Source organism: Branchiostoma lanceolatum, chromosome 10, assembly GCF_035083965.1.
Source record: "Branchiostoma lanceolatum isolate klBraLanc5 chromosome 10, klBraLanc5.hap2, whole genome shotgun sequence".
Lineage (NCBI taxonomy): Eukaryota > Metazoa > Chordata > Leptocardii > Amphioxiformes > Branchiostomatidae > Branchiostoma > Branchiostoma lanceolatum.
Window position 1 is genome coordinate 10,729,786 of NC_089731.1, and position 20,411 is coordinate 10,750,196.

At 42.1% G+C, this 20,411-nt stretch overlaps 1 protein-coding gene and 1 long non-coding RNA gene across 2 annotated transcripts in view; one reads left to right on the forward strand and one right to left on the reverse strand.

Moving 5' to 3' along the window:
- The first annotated feature begins 2,291 nt into the window (after window positions 1–2,291).
- LOC136443271 (uncharacterized) overlaps window positions 2,292–20,411 on the forward strand; it is an 80,815-nt gene continuing 62,695 nt past the window's right edge. The window contains exon 1 of the mRNA XM_066440441.1: window positions 2,292–3,047. Coding sequence (XP_066296538.1) covers window positions 2,963–3,047 — 85 coding nt within the window. The 5' untranslated portion in view covers window positions 2,292–2,962. The remainder of the gene's footprint in view (window positions 3,048–20,411) is intronic.
- On the reverse strand, window positions 4,254–6,302 carry LOC136443744 (uncharacterized). Its single transcript, XR_010757201.1, has 2 exons — window positions 5,665–6,302; window positions 4,254–5,290 (listed from the first exon to the last, which is right to left on the reverse strand). It is a non-coding gene; the product is annotated as an uncharacterized lncRNA (long non-coding RNA).

The following is a 20,411-nucleotide window of genomic DNA, read 5'->3' on the forward strand; positions in this document are numbered from 1 at the left end:
CTTCCGGGAACGGTACGCCGGAGTCAGGTCACGCGACGACCCGCCATGCGTCACTGTCATCAAATGATTGGTCCCTGATGAAATCAGACGACAGGAGCAGTACTGTACTATATGATTGAGGGACCGGTCATTATTGATACCAAATTAGGGTTTAAAACACTTAGTAAATATTCTTCTACTACAATGGGAAACCATAATTAAATCAAACAGGCATACAAGGGAAAAGTTTGTAGTTCTAATCAAACTGTGTAGGCACCACGGTCTCGTGTGAGTTGGTGCCTGTTTATGATTTATGAGACAGCACTCTGTCCGCATCATGTGTGACGTGACGGATCTTCCGTAGTTCAGTAGATACAAAAGGAGCATCCTTCTTCAGGATATCATCTTTCAACATGGATATGGATTCATACCTGTGTTCGACTGTATTTACTATTTCATCTATCTTAAGCTTGGTGCATTTTTTTGGATATAAGTTTTGCAGTTGCAGATCAATTTGTACTCTACGTGGATCATGCAATAGCGCCAATGACTATCATTGTGTGTAATGCTGGTGACATGTGACAATGTAGTCTCACCTTTATTGATTTTTGTATTAATTTCTTTTTTCTTATTCAAAGAAACATCAAATATCATAAAAATAAATGGACAAAGACAAAGTGACGGCGGACTCAAGTTGTACTCAACTCATATTTTCGCCGTCATTTGTACATTATGGAAAATAAAATGCTTGACAAGACGCTCAAATGAGTGAATGAATACGCGTAAATACGTAACAAATGCCTATTTTATGTGACCTTACTAATTTCAGCTGTTCTTTATGCTGAAATGAACGAAATGAAGCTGCAAAGTCTTTGTGTAGACCATTGTAGCAAGAGTTATGTGTGATAGTCTGAGTCTCCGATAGAAACGCAGTTACGATCCGTCCCGACACTTTACCTGTCACCCGAGAGACGGGCAACCACGACCTTCCACGGAAACTCTGGCCGGATCCAATTTCGTCCGGGCCGCTTTGTCAAATCCATCATTACGACATGTAATTAGTCTAAGTCGTCTAATTGAAATGTGTTCCCGTCGGCGCTGACCCCTTGGTTGCTCGTCTAAATTTCTGCTGCCTTAGATTGATAGGTAATATAACTGTGGGCGATACTAGCTCGTAAAAGTGCTGCTATGATGGATGACCACTCACAAGCATTATTCTCCAACGACCGGCCGGGGAGCGGAAGCTATCGCGGGAGGTGAGAGGAGCGCGCGCGACGGAGGCGGTCAAATCTCGCGGTAGATCCTGTGACCGATCGATCTTCCGCGATCAGGTGCAGTCTAGCGCGAACCGTCGCGGGGAACAGACTTTTATTTTCACTTGTAACGTCGCCATTTCCGCTGCCTTTGGTTGGGATGTCACCGCAGGGAACCTTAACGACCTGGGGGAAGAAAGAGCCAAGAACCTTTTCTTTTCAACAGCAACTTTAGTGGTACACCATTCCTGGTCAATTCAGGACAAAGAATACATCAATATACAGGACAAATGCATAACGTACATTGGCTACAGTCTTTGTTCATTTTGGTACATTTTTATCGCGAATAAATTGTTCCTTGCGGTGTTTCTCACAAAAGACACGCCAGGTGGCGCTATCGGTATCGCCTTGCCTTTTGTGGCCCTGTGTTGCCCACAGGCGCCTAGCTGGAGTTGGAGGATTAAACGTAAGACATAACGTGGGTCTGAAAAGCATTACTTACGGGCGTTGCTCGCAGCGATAAGGGTTTTATACCGTAGGATACCCCCGTCTCTATCCCAAGACTTACAGCCTGGCCTTGGTACTGCATTCTAATGCGGCAGTTTATGACGCAGTTCCATGGCACGACTATATCTCACTTCGTCGAAAAGAAAAATTGCAAAATAAATTTTTCACGGGTTTATCTGAAGTTCTTTTACTCATCTGCATGATAGCAAGAAACCGTACTCCAAATATTTATGATTTTCAACTGACTTTAAAACTTGCAAGTGTAGATGTGCATATGGAATCCTTGAGTAAGCTTTAGAAAGCTCTTGTGGCCAAAAAGGGTTCACAAATTTGGCACATAAAGACGGGTATAAAAGTAACGGCTATACCGCAGACTTTAGATATGTATATCTTGGTGCGTTCAAAGATGCGTGTTTGTTTGAGGACGGTGAATCTCAGATAGCGAAGTAAAGTGCAGTCGGCTTGAGCTTGATGAAAGCAGGGCGGATCAATACAGGCCGAACTACGGACCGCTTTATGTCCCCAGTGTGTGTTCGGACTTCAGAGGAGGCACGCGAACCTGGTAGGAAGCACCCTACAGAAGAGAACACTGTAAAAGGGTGAGATGAATATGCTTCCGCTGAGGATGACGCAGGCTAGGCTGTGAAGCCGTTATTTTCCCCTCCAGGCCGCCTGGCGGGTTGGCTGTGTTGACGTTTCACCGCCCGGGCTCGCTGTGAGTCCGCGGGTTGATACTTTCCCATTCCGCCCCACACACGGAGCGCCGACCGGCCGTTTGCTCCCGTTGTTTCCTTAACAAGCGTGTTATTGTCGGAAAGCTTCACAAAGCTCTGCTTTATTTCCGAATGAAAGGAAGAGAGCGGCATCATTGACTGGACGCCTGAATGCCGCAAATGATGCGTAAAACCGAGGATGGAAATCGACCCGTTACCATGGCAACGCATCTCCATCTGTGGTTGGAAGCGACAGTGCCCAAAGTGGGCAGCAGTGCGCGGCTATTAAGAGACGTGAGAGGGAGGCCAAATTGATAGTTGGCCCAAAACCGGCTCGGATACGGACACACACGTACGAAGCGCACGGCAGACTACAGACCTACCACCACCTACTAACCTCCCATAGTGAACCATCCCGCCTGACGCTCCACGATACGAGATTCATTCAGACACAGACGCAACTTCACTCGCCACGTCTCAGGAGGAGCGGCCAAGGTGCGGCCGCTAACCATGGAGACGACCCACCCCGCATGGCTCCCGATCATGGTGGTCACCACCTTGTTGTCCACCTGCACTGCACAGGAAGTTAGTCCAGGTGAGCTAGCTGCATTCTTCTCTATTTCTCATCGTGGTTTTCGTGCTTTGCTATGACTGTTACTAAGAACAGAACATAGTACCAAGGTTTTGCAGTTGTAGGATTATGCAGCACATGATTCTGTATGAAGAATCAAAAGTTCAGTAGATTGTTGATAGAAATGATACTTTAAACTCTTTGGTCAACAACGAGTCTTCAACGTTAGGTCAGCTAAATTGTATTCTAGTAGAGAAACATGTTGGAACCCTTTCAGTTTAATGGGATTACACAACGTATAATTACAAGCTACTGAATCTGACTGCGAAATCCCAGGAAAAGGGGCATACTATTAGTAGGTGGGACAGGTCAAAATTTCAACCTCAATATTTTCCTTTGAAATTTTGTAGGTAGATAGAGCCTGTTACAGGGATCACAAAACAGTTCAAATTTTGTTTCTATCATGTTCCCTTCAAGGGTTACAAATTTTTGAAATATTATTTTTGGAGTATTTTTGTAGAAAAATTATGTATCAACAACATGATGCAGACTTAAGCCCTGGGTCATCACGGTATACTTAAATTGTTGTTTAGAGATCACAAATGACCTAACAATCAATGTACCATCAATATTTTTCGTAAATATAAATATCAGATTTGTTTATTAGACATAAAAATTGCTACCGGTAATTGAGTACATGTATATCAGCAACACTGGGAAATTTTTGCACTGTTGTCTCCCTTCACTTTCGATTAAGTTCCATTTCTCCCTTTATTACCAAATTATAATGAAACCAGATAGGTTTTGAATTAGAACAACACATGGATATTCATTTCATATCCTTTGCACTATTTTGCATTATTTTGAAAATTATGGGTTTAAAGGTCAACTGCCATAAAAATAACCATTTTGGAGCTGTATGATGAAATCGAGAACAACTAATTTGAAGGTCTATGTACTTACAGCTTTCTACATATAGATGAATAAAAGACAAAGGTTCACATCTTCTTGATTTAATTGTGGTTAGTGTCATATTCAGAAACTGCAACTCAAAATGTATAGTTTGCAATTCTATTTACACTGTACACGCACTTTACACAATGCACAGCTAAAGGACAAAAAGTAAAACAATAGAAAAAATTTTATTTGCACTGTGCACGCCCTCCATACAATGTACAGGAAAGGGACTCTCTCAAGTATTGCCAATGCTGCAGCCTTCTGGCTTTCTATCCTTGATCTGTTCTCTCTTTCTTTCTCAATATCCCTGTCTTTCTTGGAGAGTTCTTTCGTGGTTTTCTTCAAATGATGACTTAAATCAAATCTGTCCTTGATTTCCTTGTTTCCTCTTCCCTTTCAAGGGCATCCTTCATCTTGTTTTGTAGGCAGAGTAGGTTCTTGTGATCTTCCGACCTGTCTCCTTTTGTTTTCTCAAGCTCTGCTTCTTAAGATCCAATGTCTTGATCCTGCTGGCTACAGTCTAAGATAGCCTCCTGCAAGTTGGCACAAAGGTCCTGTATTTCTGTACTGAGCTGCACAACATGTTCCTAAAGGGCTTGTTTTACAGTATGCGAAAGTTCTCTTTCTTCTGCTAGCTTGGCTCTGAGCAAGCTTTTCTCTGATTCTGTCTTTCGCATCATTTTCTTCAGAGCTTTTTTAGATGGGCTGTGTACATGTATTGTTTGCATCTCCTGTGGACAGCTGTATGTCTCCTCCAACAGGTGCTCTACATCCCTGTAGACATGTCCCTTGTGTATGAAAAACTTCTTCTTTCCCAGCTGTGCTCTTCAGTCATGTAGGACTTCCAGAGACCACCTGAGTGCTCCTGGCTTCACTTCCCCTTGCCCTAAGTTGTGAAACCATCTTGCCACATTTTCCCATGTCCTGCCTGTTGAGGCTCTGAACGCTCGCAGCTCGAGTGCAATTCTATTAGTAAGTACTTACAGGGGCTGTGGGGAGACTTGTGTGGCCCTCTAGAACACTGCTGCAGGCCTGTCCGACATAGTCCTTGTTCTTCACGTGAAGGCAGGGGAGGATCATATCCCAGACAGTTTCATTCTTTTCTGCTTTTTTTTAATATGACAGCATCTGGCACTAGACTTGTTTACTTGTCAGCTGCTATTAAACTGTCTTTCTATCTTGGGTCGATACAATTGCAAGTTAAGACAGCACAGCTGGCAGCTTTCTTGTCAATGGGAATTGTGAGTTTTCAATACAGTTGACTACATCCCTCACAAGACGGACAGTTAAACTTGAAAAATCCAGGCCATCTGTAATAAGTGGAGGCAAGATGGATCTGTCAGATTATCACTCATCAAACTCAAAGGCACATTCCTTTTTACTGTAGCAATGTATTTTTATTCGCCTAAAAAATAAGGTAAAACAGAAACTATATGAAATATTGTATGTTCCCAACTGATCTGCCTACCAGTGGGTGTTTAATATTTATGTTACGAAGTTGTAAGAAACATGGGCCAACGGAAACAGATTGTAAACAAAGTAATTTTTAGCCCCCCTCCCACCCTTACCTTGGCGCCCCAACATATAGAGCAATTCTTTTTTAATTAGATTTAATGTAGCGTGTTAAACTCATGTCTATTGACTCCTAGTAATGTAGGTGAAATGTTTTGATGCAGAAACCTACCGGGAATTGCTTCCTTCACGAGAGATCGTATGTCTAATTGGCACCATGTGCTCTCCCGGACGGCAGCCATGTTGAAAATACCCAGTGGACTTACCCATTTCAATCGAAAAACAGGGGGTGTGCCAAACAGTAAATCTCTAAAACAATTGTTTTATTGGGAAGTAAAATGAACATACTACACTGTAGATATACTTTGGTTTCCATAATTTACCGTTTTCATTTTTTAATATGTTCTTAAAAACTAATTCTTTTCATTTTTCGGCAAAAAATGAGTTATTCCCGCTCCAAAGGTATGGTAATCTGCAGGCACAAATGTTCTGCTACTTTATTTGAGACGTATCAGTGCATTGAGGTCGCGGCACATGTGCTGGAACGGCCTTCAAAAACATAGCTCACGAGTCGGTGACAGCAGATTTGCCGCGCGACCCCGCTCCGGCGCTCAGATAAGGTGTTGGCCCGTGAAACATGTCAAAAACTCCATGATGTATTGCTGTAAGTAAAAATCTGGGATATATTTCAGGAAACAACCTATTTGTCAACATTCACACGAAATTTGAAATGGAAATGTTGCAGTTTAAGGAAAAGATGGCAGTTTTTCTAAGGAAAATACCATGTTTTTCATTTTTCTACGTCACACATCAGGGGCATTGGCCCCCCTAGGCATACGTTGGACAGCAGGGCGGGCGGGGAAGTTGGCGCGAGGTGGGAGGGACTGTTGGTGATGTTGCCCCCCGTGCGTTCGTGCTTACTTAGAAAGTATCCCGTATTGTCTGATCTGAAACCCCCTCACGGGCAACTACAATGTCTACTACAGCATAATGGGTTCTGCTCCTATTTCTAAATACATTTCTTAATTCTGGTGAGGTCATGACAAGGACATCTTTTCTTACAAAGTACTCACTACGTCCTGTCTAAGGAATCTTGGAGATAAATGTTGATGTCTTCACCTGGATTTCATGCCACAATAGACACTCATCAATTCTGATACAAGAAATCCTACAATTACCAGTAGTTGTGAAGATTTGAACTGCTTGTTACCGTGTTTTTCTGAAATGGCGCTTGGAACCACCACTAATATTTGGTAGAAACTTTGTTGATTTCCTTGATTTTCGTGTAAAACATTGTGACTGCTAGATGCATGCAGGAAAGCAGTATGATTAGACACTTGGAACACAGACTCAACTGTTTGAGCGCGCAGCTAAGTCTCCGAAGCTAAGCAGGTGGCGGCGTTAATTATTCAGCCAGAAGAAAATGTCATTTCGCTTTACGAATGTCGCCCACGGGCTGAATATTGGCATGATAAGCAGGATGAATGGTTATGATTTAGATATGCATTACTTCTAGTAGTCTATCATGGAAACGCTTGTACTTTATTGGACTCAGAAGAAACGATTCGGCCTATTTTGTTTTAATGTGATTGCTTTGCATTTTTGTTTTTGCTTCGATATGTATTTATTTCATGCTCACTTTGACAATAATTGCTGTTCATATACGTACAGCATATTTGGATCCCCTTGTGTCCCGTGTATTGGGAATGTTTTAACCGTAGGGGCCAATTTCGAGAAATGTCAACCAGTACACACGCTGAGCCCGGCAGATTAGCGAAAATGAGTCGTTATGAGCCTGAAATGGCGTCCTCCTAATTTTCTCACACTCCCTGCTGTTTGAAGGTGCACGAGTCTTTTAATGCTCGGTCGAGCCTGCTGAAAAAGAACACACTCCAGTCTTTAGTCGAGAAAAAATGCAGCCAGTTAATCGTTTGTCTCGCCGTCTTATTGTTACTGTAACTAGTGTTTAGGTCGTTCGGATGTGTAATGTTCATATATAGTACCTCTTTGGGAGCGGGAAACTGCAATCCGCGGAGGTAAAGACCAATATGATTGAGCTCCGTCTAATTCATGACGCAACTGTTAACCTGCTGAAAAGATGAAAGGAAGTAATATGCCAGCGTTCTTACCATGCAAGTTTCTTGTCTCAAAAAGACTTTTACTAGTTGTAGGGCCAAACACGGTGGACAATTTTTTCAATAGTTCTCCGGCCGTTCCAAGAAGCATTTCGATCAAAATCTTAATCTATCTCTTTTTTAGCTACTTTTCATTAAGAGGTATTAGAGCCATACTGCGGCTCGTAGGGAGATTTCTATAATCACCGTCATCGCAGGGACACATCGTTAGCGCTGAGCACACATAATGAAAGGGTGTTAACTCTAGAATATCTATGAGATATAGAATGATGCATACTCTATAACTATATCACCAGGATGCCAAAGTTATGTCCTAATATTGTGTCAAGATTAGTTTACCTGTTCGTAAATTAATCTACATATTAACTAGTGAGGAAATGCTATACTAGTATTTGCGAAGGTAAACAGTATTAAAACTCAAGTTATACTTATTGGTCTAGAAAGAAAGAAATAAAGGAAGCATGCATGGTTCTGTATTGTATATTGCAGCTACATGTACGTTGGTGTTGAAGAGGAAGCGAGAGAACAATTTTTGAAGTTCCTGTAAGCTCCAAATATTCCACATGATCTGTACCAAAATGTGATACCGTGTACTATTTACGCACATAGAACCATATCCACCTTCGCCAATGACACTTGAAAAAACGACATGGATAATTAACACGTCACCGCTATTTCTATTTGTATACTTAATAGCTATTCATCTAAATAAATAAACAAGCAAATCGCTCATACGTGCATAATTGTTACAATTCTCCAGTCTATTCATCATTGTCATAATTGTCTATCTATGTGCTCGTTACCTCCGTGAAAACGGTGGTATTGTTTTTGGATTGAGTGCTTGTTTGTTTGTCTTGGTGTGCGTCCGCAGTTATATTTGAATATTGTAGAGTGACAAGATGTGAAGCGAAAAACGGTCTAACCGGAGACTGGCAGGATGTAAATGTTTGGTTTGCCCCGGTCCATAGTTGGTCCAGCAGGAAGCTGTATAGACAGAATTATCGAGGAATTCACAATAATGAACAAGAAATTCCAAAAAAGTCTATATATTTCACAGAAGTATGAGATCTTTGTTTGTTGTTATCATTGTTAGCCTTCCATTGCCGAAAGCAAAGAAATAAATATATGCATCTCACTGTGCTGTTCTATACCCAGTTGCATGATAAATATGCCCGAAGTGGCTTTTAAAAAAAGAGAATAATTGGACAATTGTTGTGCAATAAAGTTATTGTCTATACATGCACGCCACAGTTGTACAAAGTACACTTAAGTGCATAACATAATAAAAGACAGACATAAGGCACAATATTTTTTTTCACTTCCTATACATCCTTTGCATGATAAAAATTGCAGCTCACCTGGAGTACAAGGACACACTGCATGATGCCTCTCACTGTGCTGTTCTATACCCAATTGCATGATAAACATGCCCGAAGTGGCTTAAAAAAAACAGAATAATTGGACAATCCTATTTTCATTCTATGCCGTGATTTCTTTATGTAAATCAGATTGCCCATAGCCAGTGCGTATAGCGATTACTTTAGCGTGAATGTGTTTTTCGAAGTGGTGATTGTCCTTGAACTTAGCAGCCAGATCCATTTCAGAGCCACACGATCTTAGAATAATCAGGAATCCTCTGCACCTTTAATGGCGAAGTCGTTCCATTGAGGTCCATATCCCCCGAACGTTGGCTGTCTTCCAGCAGGGAATGTCTAATGTCTGTAACAGACTCGTACTTCCTCCGCGCTGCGCTGCCCAACCGACCCTTTATCACGTGGATTTACGTCACTGAAGGTGGAAGTACAGATCATAAAACTTTCAACTGAAACAGTAATAAAAGAGGCCGGGACTAAAGGGAAAAATTTTCTTGTGTTCCAAGAGTAGGACTTTCTCTAGGTTGAAATCGTCATCCGTCCTGTCATTTCTCGTGCCGAGGACCGAAGACACAAGGAATGTAAAGGGACAGAAAGCATGCTAACTCGGGGATATAGTCAACCATCGAAAACCCCACATTTTAGAGGTAGATTTCAGATTACTTGATTTGACTATTTTTGCGGCATGATTGACACTCTGATAAAATGGGGGAAGGAATGACAGAAATTTTTGTCCGTCCCGAGCAGCGAAATTCCATCAAGTATAGACATAGTTCACCTTCTACTGTTTTGAAATTCCAATGACAGGGACCGGTTGATTCCACCAAACGTATAACAAGGCGCTGATGCCGTTTATTCCTAATGTCTACAATTTCACAATGATGTTAGCTCCGGTAATACCGAACCCAGAGGGAGCGATTTGGCTCTAATAGATTCAGAGCTGTCTGCGAACGGCAACCCCTGAACATGCAGCTCTTCCAGCGCCTGTCACGGCAGTAACTGGCTGCCTGGAGAATTCGTTTATCCCGGCGTATATACGCCCGGACAGGCTAGTATATAAGATCTATCACTAGAAGGCATTCGTGTTGTGGTAAGTAGACGCTGGTTTACCCGAGTGGTTATGACATTCTGACGGAAAGCGCTTAAAGCCCTGGACGATACTTACGCTTGAGACGGCCAGATAAGGCTCCACAAATTGAAATGCCCGAGAGCAGGTTGCAAAAACTGCTCCATTTTGAGTTTATGGCGAAATACTATTAAAACTTCTATGGCTTCGGCATCTTTTGGATAAAGTTTCCAACGAAGTCTACATTACCGGACTCAAACATTACTTTTGCGGTGCAGCTCAATGGCAGCCTCTCTGGAAAACAAACTTATTGACTATACATGTATTCTGTTTGCGTACGCGTCAATCTACTACTTAATAGTCACTAATGAAGTCCAGGTTCCTTGTAAATGACGCACACACGCAATCCTCTTTAACCTTCCAAGACATCTATTCCCACGTACTCCTGAAAACATTGCCCGTGACGCAGATACCAGGACGTAACGTGTTCAAAACTAAAACACTTGATGAGATTAAGGAAGGAAGAATACACAATGATAAATGTCGTGCCTGCTATAGAAATCCGTTATGTTAACGACAAACTGAAATGCAGTGTTTGGAGTGGGTTGGACCGTCGTTAATCGAGCCATTTGACCCCCGCCTTCTCCATTAGCTAACTACACAAATATTACCCAGTAACACGATTAGGGCTCCATTTTATTCTAAATAGGCACTGGAAGCTTTCAGCTACAAGGTCTAGAGCGGAAGTAGCGCAAGCCGTCACTCAGCAGGCAAGCCTTACGGCCTTTGCCAAACTGCCGTTAATGTAGTCTTCGGCGTTGCTAACGAGACAAAAGTTGCCGTTAGGACGAGAGAGGAATTATTGCGGTACATTAAAGGTCAGCATGACTTTAAAAGAGGGATAACGTTACAGAGACGCTGTAAGCACAAGTCTCTGACCCGGCAAGGTTTGTGCAGAAGGCCCCGATACACTTAAGGCCTGGATTCGCCATCGCGGTGCCACTCGTAAGGCTCCTGGCAAAAACGCTTGTAAAATCAGAAAGGTCATCTCTTCACTTACCCTTCTCGCGAACGAATAAGTGATTCAGATACTGACCCAAGAAGCGTGCCCGCGGAGAAAGTGCTCGATAGTTGGCACGGAAATAGGCTACCGCTTCGTTACAATTCATGGATAAGATCTGCCAAGACGCTGATGAAAATCTTCGTAACAAAAAAAGCTTGAAGCAGCAAAAATGGTTCCTGATCTAAGAACTTTCGCATCTGGTACAACTGAGATAATTTCCTCGATATCTTCTTCCGTAGGCAAAAAGCATCTATCTCCTTCGGCAGATGCATCTATCTTGGTCATTAGCTGGCAAGAAACTCATCTTAAGAATTGCGTTCGGGGAAGCCATGATGGTATACCCTGACTATACAACACTAAAAACACATCATGCCCAAAGAATGGAGATAGAAAAACAGCACAAAAACATATATCAGTAGCTATTTGTGAGTCACTAGCTATAGGACGGCCAAACTGTGCTTTCTACTGCAAAGAATCAACTAGATTCTGTAGCCCCTACCTTCCAGCCTGAGGACAGTTTATGAGATATGGACATCTTCGGTCAAGTCCATTTGGCAAGTACGTTCCAGTCTCCACGTAGTCAGTATATCTCTACCAGAAAGCAATTTCCTGGAAGTCAGACATTCCTCACACTGGTGTCAACCAATCACCGGGACGATGATAAAATCTTACCAACCTTAGGAAAGTTTGATATACTGCCAGGTCAACTGGCAGTAGCACTGTCATCATGAATCAACCGGGTTTTAGACTCAATTGAAATGTACTTCTGGACATTGCAAAGATTTCTCACCAGCAGATATCTGTCACAAAAGTATGGTTAAGGGCTGTCCCTCATCGGTCTTCGAAACATTTTGCTGTTGAGCTTCTGAAAAAGAGTCGGATAAGGTAGTGTATTTGAATGCATGGACCAGGAAGGTGCAACTGTGAGCAAAATACAATGAGGTTCATAGGAGAATATATACATGAATTGCATGTTACAAAAAGGCCTAGGATAGGAAAAATGGCAACTAAGAAACCAAGTCCACGAAAAGGACAAATTGTTGGACTAAAAATCTAATATTCATCCTCACCTACGATTCTTTATATCATGTATCATTATATCCTCATAAATCATTATATTCTTCACTTTGCTGGAGGGTGGTGGCACTTATCAATGACCTCCATAAGAAACTACTCGGGATAAAACGCATCACATATCACACGCCAGATTTCTTTGATACACTTGATAAAGTTAATCTGCGTAAGTCTACTTAGCTGACGGCTAAGATATTCCGAAGGGCTTAGAAGAGCTTAGTGTACTCACGTTAGTCCCCAGATGGTGTGTAAATGACCAGATCTTCAGATATACTTTACTGCCTGTGTTTTTAACTTGTTGACAGAAAAATCAGACGTGCTAAGAAGTTAAATTGTTCAGACGTTGATCTCGACTCCACAGTCTTAACGTTGGACATCGGCTGACATCTCCCACAGTTCAGACCGTATGTTACAGCCCCCGACAAAGTGCATACGGATTACCACCGAATTCTCCGTACGGCAGCAACCCCTTTCTTCGACAGTCGCCCCAGCCTTAAGTACTGACATATTGCCATTTCAAACACCTCAGATCTGTAACTTTGCCCGTGTGTAGTCCGCAGGACAAATCCTACGCATTAGGAGTAATCGATATTCCAGTGAATAAAGTCGTCCTCCAACATGAGTTCACAGAGATGAAGACACTCTGTCCGCCATTAAATCCCCGGGGTAACTATTCGTGTCTACTCTACATAGATCAGCTCTGAAGCTTCTGACAAGTATAAATCTACTGTCCTTAATGGACGTCTTACCTGTGAAGTGAGTGGCAGTTCTCGATCGTTTCAACGTCTCTACCATGTAGAATTAATCGCAGAGTCTTCCACGAAACGGTAGTCACGAAAGTTGTCATACTTTTGGGCCGTCTACGTACCTGCCGAGACGCTGTTAATGGCATGAAATAGCAATTCGTATTTGCAATATGGGTTAGTCGTGTTCAGTAGAATATCATGATGCGTGACAGCTCTAAAACGATTTCCATTTGTGGGATATTTTGTGCGATTTGTGCCTGATGAAACTAGCTGGAGGGCGATATGATCTATAGACAGCAATTTTATGATATTGTTGAATCGTGGTGTACTAATAAATGACATATCAAGACCAGGTTTTACTTGGTTTAATCACAATTCGAAAAAGTCTATGTCGCAGTCTCTGCACGTTGTATGTTGTATGTCTAATACCACATTCAGTGACGCATTCCGCGTTCATTACGTATTCCGAACTGCGTGGTTATAAGCTGTCGCAAAACAAGCCAGCTATTTCGCTCTTGGTCTAAGTGTGGGGAAATATTTTGTAGAGAATTCGGTCACCAGAAATTAACCTTGTCTACTTGCCGTTCTCCCCCACGTAATTTGAAGGCAGCCGGAGTAGTGGTCTGCCCGGGTCGATCCGTGCTCAGAGGTTGTGGTTACGGCGTAGGAAATGGAGAAATTACGGCATAAATCCCGCTGACCGAGCGGTGGGGAGGTCCTCACCCCACCGTGATTAAGTAGTTGAGCTGCACGCAGAGACTGTCTGCATTACAACTAAGTGGCACGTTCAATATTTCATTCTGGTTTCTGGTATTCTTTCAGTTTCTTGGCAACTAACCCCCCTAGAAGATATTATACAACGTTGCAGCTATTCTTAATTTATAGAGGTCACGTCCACGGAAAGGAATATTTAATTATGTATCCTTGATGAAGTTCATTGTTCCAAACTATTGACTGATAGAATTTTATTTATGGTAATATAAAGAATATCTTTTTAAAACTTTTTCACGATGTTATCACTACAGTTATGATAAATAGCGGTATAGATGAGGGCGTTTCCTCTTCTTTCAAGTGAAATTTTTGCGAAGTAAGCAAATTAAATGACATTGATAAGATCAATTCCATTTAATCGTCGTGAGTTATTCCCCTCATTATTCCAAGCAATCTGCGACATTTGATGGCGTGATTAATTCATACGACCAATTTACCTGCCGCTAACAAGCTCACTTCCTTATTCAAATGTCATAATTCTACATATCGCGTGCAGTTATTTTCCTTTTTGATTCTAGGATCATATGATGGCAATATTTGGCTATGGAAAATCAGGCAAAATACTGCCGTTTTGGAAATATTTTGATAAAAGTATTACGTCCCGAAACTTGCTGGTTAAAACGTTTTTAATTAAAAGAAACTCTTTATTTGGAAACATAAGATAAGAGACTAACAAATAATTAGAAAAAAAATTCTATGCCGGTTTTGCTTATAAAACTAGAGCAGAGATCTCACTGCGACCGCACTGCAATTTGACAGAGTGCTCAACGAATTTCATATATAGAATATTATCACGATTTGTATGTTTTGCTGTCTTTTCATTCATACTTTTACTTTTTGCATGATATTCCAATTATGAAGTCAATCGGTTATAGAAACCCAATTTAAGTCACATCGAGGTCGCATCGCAGTCGCCGTCTAGTGGGATGGGGGCCATAACGACGATTTGAAAGTCCTATGGAGAGGCTGGTGATTTTTATCCTTAATCAGTATTCTATATCGGACTATCACAACACCGCCGGTAAGACGTCCTTCCCAGTCAGGACACATGAGCACAGCTCTGGGCGTGGATTCCTATTCTAACCCGTCCTACCGCCGTCCTCAAGGTGATGAATAACAACCGGGTTGACAGATGGGTAATTTTGTTCAACCGCCGACCCGTGAGGTCATCAGGTCAACCCAAGGTAAAAGACATCAAAGCAAGTACATTTGCTGGTCAAACTAAGAGCTACCATCAGCGGCCAGATACGGACGATTTGTTCCCGCCTCTCAGCGTGACTGAATTTGGTTGGGTTAGAGAGGTCGAAAATGGATTTCAGACCTTCAGAACACTTTGTAATCTGAGCCAATGTTTTAACAAAAACGGATGTCTGTCTTTGTATCACTGTTAAAGTGTGTCACATGAGAAGCATCGTTCCAAGGATGTTCCACTTTGATGGATCGAGGGGTAAATTTTAGTGAAAATTTGAGACCTGCTTTCAGCTTGAACTCTTGAAGAACTCTCCCGTCGATTGATTTTCCTTAAACTTATTGTCAACTCCGTCAGTGTATCTATGTTTTTATTTTAATTTTAATTTTTTTCAACGCATCGCTTTGAATTTTAATTTTCATCAATTTCTTGTAGTCCACAAATGCCTCAAAATCAACACAATGTCTTTTGCATGACGGATCTGTGACACAAAGAACTACGTTGGTACAATGGACGTGGTCTAGTTACCGTTTGGGGCAATCACTCTTTATTGCTTGTAACTATTCACTCTGCAAGAGTATGTGGAGTCTTGCTATAATGTGTTGCATCCTGACGTGGCACATCACACTACTCCTGTATAAAAAAGAAAACATTTTCCCCTTTGTTCGCCCCATGTCTAAACAGAAACTCCTCAATGCCCTTAAGGACAGTAGATTCAGGGTTATGGATTAATCACGAATTCCTTTTGCCCCGTTAACACAATCAGTATTCACACAGAGTGGGCGAATCCCTCGCTCACAAACCCACACCTTCTAAAACTTTCCTATATTTAGCTAATACAGTGGCCCCATCTGGATAGACAACGCATTACGGGAGAAATCATTTTAAAGGGATTATATTTGACAAGTACAAATGCTTCCCCGCCCAAACCCAGGCCGCAGCTCGCTTTATATTGATCAAATTTGAAGTACGTGTTATCATTGTGGGGTTCTGTAGAAAATGCATTGTACGCAACAGCAGCCGATGGCTTAGCGGGGAAAACCGGTCTGAAATCCGCCCATTCCCTTAATCCTCCCTCGGCGTTGGGTGCCGTTTTAGAGACGTGCCTTGAACTCTACTATACAATGATGCACCGAACGGATGATTGTTGCGCACCTTAAGCCCCCCTCTCACTGGGCCCGCGGCACGCTGGCGGCGACACTGCGGCCGATCGAATTGACAAAGCACTCAACGAATTTCAACGACAAAAAAACAATCCGTTTGAGCTTTGTGTGTTTTGTTGTCTTTTTGGTCATACATGTACGTTTTGAATGGTATTCCCATTATCAAGTCAAGGGTAACACAAATCCAGTTTAAGACGCAGCGGGTCCAGTGAGAGGGGGGCTTAAGACTTTTCAATCTACACAGGGGGTAGAAGACCAATCGTCCTCTCGCAATAACGAGATAAGATAATGGAGATGTTTATGAGGCATCCATCGTGACCCAACATTAGCGGCTTACTGTACAGAGACAGAGGGAAGACATTAACTTCAAACGGGTAACGCTGACGGACCAGTCACGTGAAATCCATCAAAGCGTAATAAAGCGTTATCGAGAGTTTCGGAACCTGCCATACCCTTGGGCAGGGAAACATCACACACGTTTTAAAAAGCACCAAATCTCGCGAGAGTTGGCGAGAATTGATAACCGTTGACTTCAAATGACTTTCATAACTTCCAAACTCTGGACATTGAACTACTTTGGCGCACATCAATATTTTCCATATAAGCCGTGAGAAGAAGAGAATTGATTTTGGCAAATACAACTTGCATGTGAAATAATTGGTATTCAAATAGACAGCATAAAATATCAGGAAAGAAGGATCGCCAAAGATATATCTTGACATGACATTTACTTTAAATCCAATATGCAAACCCCAAAGTAAAACCAGCTGCCAAAAGTAATGGTCCCTGAGGTAGCTTGCAAATCTTTCCATTACCGATATATTTGTTCACAGTCTAGACTGTGGTTGAATATTACAGTACAGTCCTCGGGATACGCATCCAGTTCCGCGAGACGTCCCGCGGGATAGCGCGGAACGTCCCGCGGGATAGCGCGAGACGTCCCGCGGGATAGCGCGGTACGCCCGCGGGATATCCCGGGACGTCCCGCGGAATAGCGCGAGACGTAGATCTGTGGATCCATTCCCTCCAAACTTGATACAGTAGTCGGGTCTTACTTCTCTCTCCACTGGAAGCGCCGTGGAAAATTGGCCCTGTTTTCTGCATAGTACTAAAGCCATCAGCGGAATCCCGTATCTGATAGGTTGAAACCAAATTCAATTTTCCATCTCAGTGGGAGAATTAAGATGGCTGCTGATAAGGCGCCATTTACATTACCCATAGTGCACAGGCTGTTCCGATCGATGTGTTCCCAACTCTTTTATTCATGACCTTGATGACGATACGAATGATCTCTATCATGTAGTGATACATGGCGCTCACAGTGGTCCACGCTGTGCTGCTCTGTAGGTACAGTTGTCATCACCATCTGCAGGACTTGGATGGGCTTATATTGTGTTGCAATGTTTTCACTAGAGGTGATCTGGTCTGATGTCCTTTTTGTAATATGAGCGTGACATCAAACTTGCGCTCACAGTGCTCCAAGCTGTGCTTCTCTATAGGATATGCACAGTTGTCATCACCATCTACAGGACTTGTATGCTTTATATTGTGTTGCTATGTTTAACTAGAGGTGATCTGGTGTGATGTCCTGCCTGTAATATGAGTGTGACATCAGACTTGCGCTCACAGTGCTCCAAGCTGTGCTACTCTATAGGATAGGTACAGTTGTCATCACCATCTGTAGGACTTGTATGCTTTATATTGTGTTGCTATGTTTAACTAGAGGTGATCTGGTGTGATGTCCTGCCTGTAATATGAGTGTGACATCAGACTTGCGCTCACAGTGCTCCAAGCTGTGCTACTCTATAGGATAGGTACAGTTGTCATCAACATCTGCAGGTGTTGGATGTGTTATATTGTGTTACAATATGTTTTCACTTGAGTTGATCTGGTCTAATGTCCTTTCTGCAACATGTGTGACATAAAACGTTTTGTCGCACAGTGTCTATGCACTAAAATTGAACCATAACGCAAGCTAAAATGAAACAAAATTCCTATTCACAACTGCACACATCTCAGCACGAGATTAGCCATTTCCATTATGAAGGGATAATGTTTAACATCGTGCTTCATGGAAAGTTTAGAATAGGCCAGCTTCGATTGACCTCCGACATTTCAATTGCTCGCTTGACCCATTTTACAAACTATGGTAAAATTGAACCAGGTGAGCGTAAACCACGGGAGATAGGGTAGAGATACATGTACTGGTCCAAAATGTAGGAATTGTTACTTGATAAGGAAAGCTAGTTTGAATGATGATAGCGTTGTCAGGGCTGAAACTAGTTTCTTTAAAAATGCCACGTCAACTGTAAACTGAAATGTCAACTGAAAGCCAAAAATAATATCATTTCTGTGATTTCGAGTATGTTTTGAATAATTCATGAGCTTTAAAAGAACTAAATATAAACGGATTGTCTTAACCTTTGTCTGGCAGTTGAATGAAGAAAACGTTGAACTGCTCAATAACTGTAATCTTAATAAAACGAAAGGTTCATGGAATCATTCGGACAAATATTTAGTAGAGAAATAGTCGATAACTAAGGCGAAGTAAGAAAAGAATGTTGCCCATGAATATGACTATTGAGCTCTTTAACATTCCTTGTCCGAATCATCTTCTGAAGAAGGACGCTTTAATTCATTTTGTGTGCTTCATCTTTTCCCTAAATATCTAATGTATAGATTTCCCCTTACTAAGCAGACCAAGGCGTGGTGATATTTTGTACTTAATGTTGCGGACACATCGACCCACATCACATCTGCGCTATATTTCTCATGCAGCGCCAATTGAAAAGCCATCTCCGGATATTCGAGTGGCCAACTGTTCCATAGTAGGCCATTCTATATCCTTCACGATTATATCTAATGACACGTCAGGGAGATATTAAAAAAAATCTTTCCCGAAATGGTTGATACTCAAGACGCCAGCAGCTAGATGATCTCGATGTGAGTGGTTCTTTGTTTTTTCAGAAAAGGTGGGACATTACGTCTTCAATTGCTTACAAAGCCTTCACTAGTTAAAGACGATTACGTTTTTTATAACCTAGTTTAGCCGCTTTTATACTTATTTTGTACCCTGTTCTTTTATCTATGTTATTTGTAATTCGCCTTCGGGCAGGAAGTTGCAATAAACTTATTTATTATTATTTATGATCACAGGGAGTAAACAGAAGCTTGCACAGCGTAGACGACTTAAAAGGTTGCCGCGCGCTGCATCCGCGCCGTGACATCCGTCCTACCTTCTCTAGACGTAATCCATCACTGTCAACTAACATCTGTTCACTCATAAGGCGAACAAACAACTTCCAAATATCACACAAAACACGAACAGCGTGTAGTAAGAGATTGTATGATTCTCACACAGCGGTATTTTTCATCATATCTGACAAAAAGAATACCTTATGAATTCCATCTGGTGTAATGAATATTGCAGAGTCCAGTCAGTCGATAATTGCCCCTAGGCTAAATCCAGTAGGAAGCTCTGGAGGTTGAAATCGGCATATCTCAAGTTCAAGGATCCAATTAGCAAACGTGAAAAGCGGTTTCCGACACCATTAATGCGAGCAACATTTGTCAGACGTCAAGTTCTATATGTTACATGTACATCACCCTCTCCCTGTGGTATTGGTGTTTATCTGATGTGTACGCGCTGAGATTCAATATCATTACAGAGACGCTGTGAGCGCGGTACGAAACTATTGCCTTCGGCTAGTGTACAAACCTCAAGTGCTTTCAACAAACTAGGAGCTATATCCTTTCTTCCTCAGGCACAACATTTAGCGATAAAACTGACGCAGGATTCAGAGTTCCCGTCCTATGGCTTTTCAGTGCCTAATCCTATTCCCAGTCGGTACTTTATGTGTTAGCAAGGGACTACATTGCCTACACACGCACGGTTCTGAACATCCCCCGAATGAGACATAAAGATTGGCAAAGCGTTTTCCTGTCCAAGCCGTAGACGTTGGAGTAGATTTACAGGCTCATGAGCTTTTCTGCAAGATAATGCCATTAACGAGACCTTCCGTGGTGCTTCTCCACCGAGGCATCAATAACACCGCAAGGTTGTGGAGAACATTCAAGAGGTTCTGATAATGAAGTTTACTTGAAATGGTACTGGCCAACGGCCAGGGCAATACAGCAATTTTGGCAATCTTTGGGACTAGATTTGACGTTGTCCATACCGAAAATACACACACACACACACACACACACACACACACACATACACACACACACACACACACACACACACACACACACACACACACACACACACACACACACACATACACATACACACACACAAACACAACCCTGACATGTCAAGTGCCCATTACTGCGT